At 35.0% G+C, this 10,491-nt stretch overlaps 3 protein-coding genes across 3 annotated transcripts; 2 read left to right on the top strand and 1 right to left on the bottom strand.

The window, feature by feature from the left end:
- Nucleotides 1-579: 579 nt before the first annotated feature.
- MELLADRAFT_35580 (uncharacterized protein) lies at nt 580-1,479 on the bottom strand (the record flags this gene model as incomplete). Its single annotated transcript, XM_007409284.1, has 5 exons — nt 580-702; nt 802-870; nt 991-1,085; nt 1,224-1,289; nt 1,401-1,479. 5 exons carry the CDS (start codon nt 1,477-1,479, stop codon nt 580-582), a joined length of 432 nt encoding a protein of 143 aa, XP_007409346.1.
- A 356-nt stretch (nt 1,480-1,835) lies between these two features.
- On the top strand, nt 1,836-3,308 carry MELLADRAFT_85800 (uncharacterized protein; the record flags this gene model as incomplete). The annotated part of the gene is made up of 7 exons (XM_007409216.1): nt 1,836-1,893; nt 1,969-1,981; nt 2,049-2,466; nt 2,555-2,623; nt 2,694-2,936; nt 3,011-3,116; nt 3,223-3,308. The coding sequence occupies 7 exons, from the start codon at nt 1,836-1,838 to the stop codon at nt 3,306-3,308; spliced, it is 993 nt and encodes a 330-aa protein (XP_007409278.1).
- A 1,769-nt stretch (nt 3,309-5,077) lies between these two features.
- Nucleotides 5,078-6,842, top strand: MELLADRAFT_105937 (uncharacterized protein; the record flags this gene model as incomplete). Its single annotated transcript, XM_007409217.1, has 8 exons — nt 5,078-5,180; nt 5,251-5,358; nt 5,439-5,599; nt 5,688-6,026; nt 6,093-6,215; nt 6,281-6,370; nt 6,446-6,628; nt 6,726-6,842. 8 exons carry the CDS (start codon nt 5,078-5,080, stop codon nt 6,840-6,842), a joined length of 1,224 nt encoding a protein of 407 aa, XP_007409279.1.
- Nucleotides 6,843-10,491: the final 3,649 nt, after the last annotated feature.

A 10,491-nucleotide genomic window follows, 5' to 3' on the forward strand; every position in this document is an offset into this window, starting at 1 on the left:
GTTGGCTTAGAAGTTGGCTTTGAGTAAGTTTTAGTATGACTCTTTATTAAAGGCTTATAACAGAGATACCTGCAAGACTTGTGAAAGTTCAATGCGATTTGTAATTCTTTTAAACCACTCAATACTTATCATAATCAAGTTAAAAAATCTAAAACTTGATTTTTTTTAACTTTTACTCTTGATTGATTTTTCTTCACATTTATATCTTTTTTTTGATCAGATCTGAGATTTGGTGTTGGAGGAATTGTTGTATTACAAAAATACAAAAAAAAAACAAGAAGAAGGAAATTTGGAGAACATTATATAACAAAACCTTTTAAATAAAAAAACAATCGAAAAAAGGTTTTGAAAAAAGGTCTTTTGAATATCTACTCTTAAAAACAACTTGTTTATCTATTTATACTTAAAAAAAATAGAAACCCGTATTTATTTTTGGTATGATTTATATATATAAAAACATATGAAACATTTCTTAAAAAGAAAAAAAGAGGATTGTTGTTAAAAAAAATGGTCATGAAATTGAATAAACGTTTTAATTTGGATGTGTGTGTGTGTGTATATGATTTTTAATTTCCGATTTCAAGATTGACCAGCATCAAATCTAGCTTTGGATTCAGCAAAAAGTAATTCTTGTTGTGCTGCTAATTCATCTTGACTTAAACCAGTTTGTTCTAATTTGTTTTTCCTTCTTTGATGTTCATGCTAATCACCAATAATTCAAAAACAAATAATCAGTGATTCTTGATTCGAGTTTTTGAAAGTTTTAAGACTCAAAGGGAATGACCTAAAAGAAAAACTTACTTTTGTTTGAGCTTTATGAACTTGGTTTACACTTTCGACTTCTTCTATATATTCATCAAATCCTAATTGCTAGAAAGATCAACAAATTTCCAAATCAATCAATCCAAACCATTCCGAAGTTATATAAATGGTAACTGAGTTTTCTTTGTGCTTGATTTGAAACTTTCGAATCAAGAAAAAATGACCAACTTTTAAAGCAGATGTAATATGTTCAGGTGAGATCGTCTTCTTTGAATCTCTTTCACAAATCTCATTAGCTTCTGATGAAATTAATGTAATAAATTCTAATTTCCCCCTCCCCCCGAAAAAAATCAATGATTCGTTTGTCCAAATTCATTCGTAAGACCATCGAAAAAAATAATCCGATCAAAAGTCAATGATCGGAATTGGATGATTGTTTTTGGTAAAGGATAAGTAAGTACCTTTACAACAATCAGCAATTAAATCTTTCGTATCTTTAGAACAAACTATTTCATTCGGTAAAAACTCTAAGCCCATGCCCCCAAAAAACAAAAAAAGACAATTCTTTAATAAGTCTCTCTCTATATCTCGTTTTGGTTTTGGTTTTGGGAATGAGAATGGGAATGGAATGAATTTACCTTGAATGACTTTGTTTACTGTTGCTCTGGGTAAACTTATATCTTCACCATCTGTGATTCCTCGTTCGTTATCACTCATGATGGTTGAAAGTGTGGAATGATTTGATTGAAATTCGGTGGGATTTGATGAGGGTTTGGTTTGGGTGATTGTTGGTGTTTAGGATGTCTGGATTTATTTGAATGAGTTGTATGTTGATTTGGTTTGATTTGATTTTGATTTTGGTTTGGTGGTTGATTTGGTGATGGTTGTGGTTGATGTGGTGAGTGTGAGTAGGTGAGAGTGATGTTGAATTTGATGGAAGTTGAATTCACCACATAAGTTATAACTTAACTTTAGACTTAGAAGTTAGTATAGACTTAAGCCGACTTGGTGTACGATGTCGTCACTTCAACTTTCATTCAACAAATCCAATCAGAAATCCGAAATCATTCAAAATGCCAATTCAAACTGCCCTCACTCAGGCTCTTGGTATAAGAGTACCTGTTGTACAAGGTTAGCATTCATTCTCACTTTCACTCTAACTCACCTTCATACTCGTACTCATTCCATCTCTTATTCTCAACTCAGGTGGAATGATGTGGTAAGTAAACCCATCGATCATCTCAAACCCAAACTAATCTCCCCTCAAACGCTGCTCTGAAATCTAGGGTAGGACTACCAAAACTAGTAGCAGCCGTTTCAAATGCAGGAGGCCTAGGTATCCTAACCGGTCTAACCCAACCGACGCCCGAAAAACTAAGAGAAGCGATCCACGAAACACGTCGATTGACCAACAAACCATTCGGTGTAAACCTAACGTTCTTACCATCTATCAATCCACCACCATACCAAGACTATGCAACGATAATTTTAGAAGAGAATGTTAAGATATGTGAAACGGCTGGAGGTCCGAGTGCGGTACCGATCATTAAACGCTTGAGAGATTCGAATGTGTTTGTGATTCATAAGTGTGTGAGTATTAAACATGCTTTGACGGCTATTAGAGTGGGTGTGAATATGTTATCCATTGATGGATTCGAATGTGCTGGTCATCCTGGTGAAGATGATATTGGTGGAGTGGTTCTAGTATGTGAAGTTTTCTTGTTGAGACTTTATGGTTTGGTTTCCTGAAATCTGATACTCAATTTGATGTTTGACAAACCGTTGTGTTTAGCTTGCTCGGGCTGCTCAATCACTTAATATACCATTTATAGCATCAGGTGGTTTTGCCAATGGAAGAGGCGTAAGTTCCCCAACCCACACTTAGCTTCTCCTTAAACGAAGATCTCATGATGGGTTCGATGTTCATTCAGTTAGCAGGAGCCATAGCATTAGGAGCATCAGGAGTGAATATGGGAACGGCCTTCATGGTCACTGAAGAAGCGGAAATCCATCAAAACATTAAAGAAGAGATGATCAGAGCCGACGAACGTCAAACGATTCATATCTTTCGTTCGTTTGGTAATACGGCTAGGGTTTATAAAAACTCGGTGGCTTTGGAAGTCGTGAAGATGGAAAATAGACCAGGTGGTTGTAAATTTGAAGAAATCGCTCATGTGAGTTTTGATCTACTACAAAAAAAAATCGGGGTTTTTTTCTCTGATTAGGTTTTGTGGGTATTTTGGTTTAGCTTGTTTCTGGACTTAGAGGTAAAAAGGTTTATGAAACTGGAGATCTTCATGCAGGGATTTGGACTTGTGGTATAAGTGTTGGATTATTAACCAAGATTCAAACTTGTAAGTATCTCTTTCCATTTTCAAAAAAAATTGACCACTAATCTCATCAAGCTCGTTTTTTTGATTCAAATGCATCGATTTGATATGTTTGGTTTTTTTGGTTTAGGTGAATCGTTTATGAATGAAGTGGAAAAAGATGCAGAAGAGATTATTTATCGGATGAATCAAATGTTGGTGAAGTCTAAATTATGATCTAACCATCATCATCCTTTGTGTTTTTTTGTAAAGTTGTATAGAAGTGTATGATTTTGTATTAGGTGAGTTGGGTTGGTATGGGTTTTTTTGGTAATTATGAAGATCAAGAATGTTTCACAAATCGGCTTTTTATTTTGCTTGTGTTTGTATATCAGATTTGGTTACTTTATGACTGTTTTTCTAGATTGATTTTTATAATTTTTTCAAGCAATTTGGTGGAGATTTGGATCGTTTTTTTAGTATTTCGTTAACAGATCATGAATATCTTGATAGGCCGATTGGTTTTGGTACACTGAATAAGTTTGAGTGATTTCATTTTTATGGTGCGAGCCAATTGAAAAGCCAGTCCAAAGGCTTGTTCTGTTCATCCTCTAGAGTTGAATGGTGAAGAGCATTTTAGTTCTTTACTTCTTAACTACCTTTCGATACCTTGAGTTAGACTTAACCCTTACTCCTCCTGAATAATTTTCTCGATCACATTTCAATGTCTTTTTACAGTCAATTCAATTTTAATCAATCTTTTGACTTCAAGTTCTAGGCAGGTTTTACAGATTGAGCACTTATCCTATGAGTATGTGTTTTAGTATGAGGTGTTGATAGTGATGTCAAATCAAGAAAAAATGCAATGATTGTGGTGATATATTTGCAAGGCTCAGGCTACAAGTGAGCCCTGAGGCTGTAGGGAAAAAGACGACTTTTTCAAAAATTTATATCTCGATTCTTACTTGACCGATATTCTTACTATTCTACATTGACAGTGGTCAGAATGATAGCTAAATAAAAATGATAATTCTCGAAATCTGGAAATTGTAAGACTTTCTTTTTACCTCTTTTAATACGAAACCATTGGGATGGGTAGCTGTTTACCCAAGAGTTCACCAATCATATTCTTCTGGATCAAGTTTTTACAAGATCTCTGAATTGATTTTTCATAATTCTCGCTCTTCAAGTTCACAAACAAGAAAACTTCGATCATGTTTGAACGTATTGTACCACTCCAAAGCTCGGTGTCCTGAGTACCACTTTTCTCTGGTCAGATTGATTAGTCATCAAGGTGAAAATCGATGACGAAAGTTTAGTTGCATGATACATAAAGAGGTAAAGAGAAGAAGAAGAAGAAGAAAGGAATTCGGTGATGAGATCACTAATGGTAACCCAATTTACCTTGACAACTACTCTGAGTCTAAAACCATTCAATTCCTCTTACACTCCCTAGTACTACTCATGATGCACCTTCTCTTTCTTCTCTTTCTCAACCATCACTCCTGACCGTTTGTGTGTTTTGATTTTTGATTTTGGATTTGGTGGAACTGATCATTTGTTGTTACCAGTGAAAGATGGTTTATTGAAGTTCCTTGATTTTAAATCTCATCAGATCACTTTCATGATCGACATCTTCAACTAATTCACTGGTGTTTTTTTCTTGTTTTTTTGAGTTGTGATCACCCTTTACTCATCGTTTGGTTTCTTCTTTACCTTTTTTTAATTCTCGTTCTAACTTTTAAACCTTTGTTGAAAAATTTCGTTCGTTGTTGGTTTTTTTCTTTCATCTTCATCATCATCATCGTTTGGTAGATACTTTTCGGAGTATACTTATATGATTCCTTTGTTCAAATTACTTTAAAAACTCTTTATCAATCGTCTTTTCAAACAAAAACAACCATTCAACCTTTAAACCCATTTTCCTTTTCCTTTTTTGATTTTCGATTTCGATTTCATTTTACATACTTTGAACTCTTTTTTGTCTTTGCTTTTTCAAAAAAATCATGAAGCTAGTCTTCTTTTTATTTCTTTTAAATTTCTTTTCTTTAATCACTTGTTTTATAAAAAAAGATCTCAATCAATTTCATAAAAGATGTCAATTTGTTGGTAAGTGATGTTCAAACCCAAATCGAATAGATTGATAACTGATGAGGTTTTTTTGGGGTGGGGGGTTTAGATGATGGGTTTGTGACTAAAGATTGTGGTTTGGCACCTACTTTGGAAGAGTTTCATGAGTTTTTAAAAAAACAGGCGCTTCAAGTTGCTCAGTTTGCTAAATCAAATCGTTTGTCATTTTCTCTCTTCTTTTACTTTGAATTACCCTTCAAATTGGTTGATTGGGTTCTTTTTTGGGGGGATTTATAGCTTGTGGGTTTACGATTTGTTCTAAATTCAAGCGCGATCTTGAATTCAATTATCAACAACTTGAATCTAGATCTACTGATTTAATCTCTCGTCAAAGTTCTACTTCACTTTTGAGTGATGATGCGCCTGTGACCGCTTCAGCAGATGGAACTTTATCCTTGGTGAGTTTAGATATCTTGTGATTCTTTCTCTTGGTTGAAACCCACCTTATCTATGTATGTTGACGTTGATGATGGGTTTAACTTTCAGTATGGAACTGTACCTATTCCTGCTCCAATGAAAGCTACTAAACGTGATGTGAAAGATGAGATTCAAAGTCAAAAACACAAGCGATCGGTTTTCAAGAGAAGTTTAGATGAACACTTGAGCTCTCGATCAATTTTGAAAAGAAGCTTGCATGAACCTATTTCGTCTCGATCTCTTTCGAAAAGAAACTCGAATGAGAAACCTCCACATCGATCACTTTTGAAAAGAAGTGGTCTGGAACCGGTGTCTTCTTCACACTTTATGACGCGTCAAGTTACTTCGACTTCTTTATTGGCAGATAATAAACCAGTCACTGCTTCGGCTGATGGAACATTATCAGTCGTAAGTTTTCCAAAAGGTTTTTATTGAAGAAATTTTCCTAATCATGTTTGATTTTGGTTGTCTTAGTATGGAACGGTTGAGATAGCTCCGCCGGTCACCCCAGTGACTAAACGTGAATTGAAAGTGTTGGATATGAAAGTCAAGGAGAATCATATTCGATCATTTGTTTATGAAGAAGGAAATCAAATGGTATGTTCAAAGAAACATTCTAGTTGTTCATCTTTATCAGATTCTAATGATCAGTGATTTGTTAGTCTTCTATTGAGATACGCCAAGAGACCACCAAGACTTTGATGGCAGATAACCAACCTGTAACTGGTTTACCGGATGGAACTCTTGCAGTAGTAAGTCAACATGATGTTTTCCCAAGTTTCATATATATTTCAAACTTGAGTTAATGATCTGATTTGATCATGTAGTATGGAACTGTACCGATTACTCCTCCAGTGAAGAGGGACTTGGATGATGAACATGAATTGTTTGAACGTGATGATTTGATTGATGAGTTTTTGAATGAAGCTAGAGTTGAGAAAAGAGAAAATGAAAGTGAAATCATGCATGAACGTCGAGCTAGAACCTCTAGAAAGATGAATGATGAAACAGTTGAATATTATTTTTCTTTGTCTTGATGAAACACACACGTATTTATTTATCAAAAGATGAACTGATTTTGATGTTTTGATTTTTCCTTTGGTTTAGGTTTTGGAACTTATTAAAAGAAAACAAGACGTTTCTGAAGACGAATTGATTGTTAGAAACTTACCTATGATGATTGGAAAAGATGGAAAAATGTATCTTTTTGGAAGTCGTTTATAAATGAGATTCAGTTTGAAACATTTTTGAAATCAGAGATGGTTCAGAAAAACACTTGGAATTTCAAACGTTTGTCGATATTTTATTTTTTGGTATCGGTTGGTGTTTGAAGAATGATCAATTGATGACTGAATGATTTTTTTAACATTTATCAAGTAGTGGAACTTTTTTTATGAAAAGTGGTAGAGAATTGGAAAAACTAGTAACTTGTTGGTCTCATATTGACGATTTCCACACAGATAAGAAAAAAACAACTTTACATCACAACTTGGGATTTCAAATTTGGTTTTCCTTTTGACTTTTTTTTATCATCAGTTCTTTTTTTTTGTCGTCCTTCGTTTTTGCTTTTTTACATTTATCTCTTTCATTTTATTCAAGTTTTTTTTCGGATCTCTTTTGTTTTTTATGAAATTTAGCAAGGATTAGTCTTTTAGTGCACGTATGAATTACACTGAGCTATGTAGCTTAATTGGTGGTCAGAGTAAAAGAGGTTTCTTGAGAAAAGAATTACTTGGTTGTTGTGTGGATGAATTGTACACGGAATTTAGTTGATTGGATGTATTTGTGGCTCTCAAACCTGCCCCGGTTTTCAAAAAACCCAGTTGACCCAGTTGTTTTTTGGCAGTAACTTTGTGTATCAAGTTGACATTTGTTGACAGCTCCCAGCCAAAAATTCAACTGGGGCAACCGGGTTTTTTGAAACTGGGTCAGGTTTGAGAGCCACTATTGATTATTGGTGAGGAAAACCTTGATGCATGTTTGAAGTTACATACATATTTATCATAAGGAAAATCGATAATAAGAGACTTTGAAGTTTGGTGGTCAATTTGATTTATCTTTTGGCCTATCAAAAAGTGACTGCTCTTTGATGCGGTTAGAATCATTATTGAAAAAATGTGATTTCCTTTACCCAGCGGAATGTTGTCTGAGGTTTATTCTGCAATAAAGTGTGACTTTGTACCTTGTGTGTTGTATCTATTCAAGATGTTTTCACCTTGATAAAATTCTATCTGTACCCTTTCTCTTCCAGAATAGACGAGCCCCTGAGACAGTAAAGTCAAGTGGTATATCTTGAACTGGTAAGGTCCCTTGGATGCGCTGGGATCAGTCCTCATAAGAATTGTGGGAGGGATCATGCCTTTACAGTTCTTCTGTTAGTAGTCTAATGTCAATGCAGATTACAATTTGGAGTGATATATGCTCAAGCATACAGTCAAACCAGAAAAGCTTGTCACAAATTCCCCGCCAATTTGCTCGAGTTTTGGGGTAGATCGGGATTCCGGATTATGGCTGAGAATTCTCAGAGCCCAGCTGAGAATACATCTGAAACACGTACAGAGGCGTTAGGCCCGATGCTTGTATCCAAACTTTTGATCCTGGACTGCGGCACACGTGACCCTCAGCTGCTGCAGTCAAATCATTTTCATGGGTCTACAGTACACTGACATACATAGTCGTGTACCCATCTGACCTCATCTGACTCAGTATCCCAGCCATCTCGTTCAAATTATACGGTCTTTGATCATCTTTGATCAATATGAGTGAATCATCACAAAAACATCTATTTATCACGTATATACCCTCAATTTTGTTGATTCAGGTCTTGATAAGAGATTCTGGTATCAATCCACCATAGGAATTAAAGCAGAAGGAAGGCTTCAGATCTACAGCATTGTCATGAAATTGATATAATGAGTTCATCCCATATATCAATACCCCCAAAACACACACAAAAATGAGGAAGATATCAGGTTAGAGACAATCAAGATATAATGTAATGAGAAAATATAAACACTGTCATCTCTTAGGTGCACCAGTCTGGGTAAATGCTGAGCAAAGGAAACCTCAATTCTCGTTTCGGGGGTCTTGGTAAAAACACACACACCTCAAACAAGACACTCAAAGATCACCTGCCAAAAAGTAGAAATGCGAAAGAAGACAAAGACTTTGATTGTTGTTATTTTGCATTCTGATGATCAGAAAGAAGGACAACAAAAGAGAAAAATAAGACAAAGAGAAACATAATAATAATTACACTCCAGATGAAGCGATTCACTCAAGTTTGATTTTAGTAACTCGATCACCTTTTGATGAATTTTTCTTTTCAAACTCATTCAAATTTTTTGGATCCAAAAACCTTTTTATACTTGTTTTGTGCTTTCTTGTTAAATATAAAGTTAGTCATCCAAAAAAACAAAACAAAAACAATAGAATGGTAAAGTTAAAGTTAAAGGCAAATAAAATTTAAAATAATTCATCAGTGAAATTCCTCATGTCAATCACAAGATGGACATATACAATAAACTGCATGCTTCGACTTACACCACAGTCCCAGTAAAATCTCTAATTCTATACCTCTCATTGACTCATTTTTGGTGATCAAATTGAAATTCAAGTGAAATATCGCTTGAAGTTGAATCCTGCCACTTTCGACTCAAATCAGTCAGTATTTTGCGAGCTTCCATCTCTTAAATCTTGATTGATGATATGTTGAGATAAAGAGGAAGGATTTTGAATCTTGATCTGTTGAGTTGATCGTTTTCTATGTCTATTGATTTGAACAAGCGCATCTAATTCAATCTTAAACCGTTTTCTATTTTTTTTGATTTCCATCTCAAGCAAAAACATGAATGATCTCCTGAATTGAATTCGATTATTTCATAAGTTTGTCATTCAAAGATCCGACTTTTTGTTGTCCTCATTGTGATTTAGCAGTTTTTGATGATTGTTCCCATGTTTCTGGCTCGATTGAATCATTGATTTGGTATGTTGGTTCATCTTGAATTGAACATGAGTTCAGTTTTATTCATTTGATGTGGGTTGGCGAGGGACGTTGAACTTGCAAAGATGAGAAATTCAGACAGGTTGAAAAGTCGCGTGGCATGTGAACCATGGGTTGCTGGAGGTGTGACGCTCGGGGCTACGGAACTCACGCGCAGCAAATTGGGAGCGGTCCGTCCGGCTACAAGGATATGTGAAAATACATGTATGTCTATAAGTGGTTCTGTATAATGACCTGAGAATTCTCAGTGAGAATTCTCACAGATAATCCGGAATCCCGATGCTCCCGAGTTTTGCGGGCAAAATCAGCCAAGCTTTTCCAATTTGACTGTAAATGAATGAGTCAAAGGCCCTAAGACAAAGACTTTCAAAGGATCTCATATCTAGGAAAATTTCAATGTTTATCAGAATGTGTAGGAAGTTTTGAAAATGTTCAATAAAGTTTGGTTTCATGAAATAGGTTTTATCTTACTATTCAAAGACTGACTAAGGTGAGAAGACAACAAATTTTTGGAAAAGATAGATGTGAAAAAAGAATCAAACATGGGTATATATAAATCACTAAAGGTCTACCTTGGATGCGCTGGGATGAGTCCTAGTAAGAATTGTGGGAGGGATCATGCTTTTGCAGTTCTTGTTAGTAGTCTAATGTCCATTCAGATTACAATTCGGAGTGATATGTGTTCAAGCATAAACGATTGAGTCAAAGACCCTAAGAAAAAGACTTTCAAAGGATCTCAGATCTAAGGAAATTTCAATGTTTATCAGAATGTGTAGGATGTTTTAAAATGTTCAATATAATTTTGTTTCATGAAATTGGGTTTTATCTTACTGTTCAAAGACTGACTAAGGTGAGAAGACAACAAATTTT

Source organism: Melampsora larici-populina, assembly GCF_000204055.1.
Source record: "Melampsora larici-populina 98AG31 unplaced genomic scaffold MELLAscaffold_15, whole genome shotgun sequence".
NCBI classification, from domain to species: domain Eukaryota; kingdom Fungi; phylum Basidiomycota; class Pucciniomycetes; order Pucciniales; family Melampsoraceae; genus Melampsora; species Melampsora laricis-populina.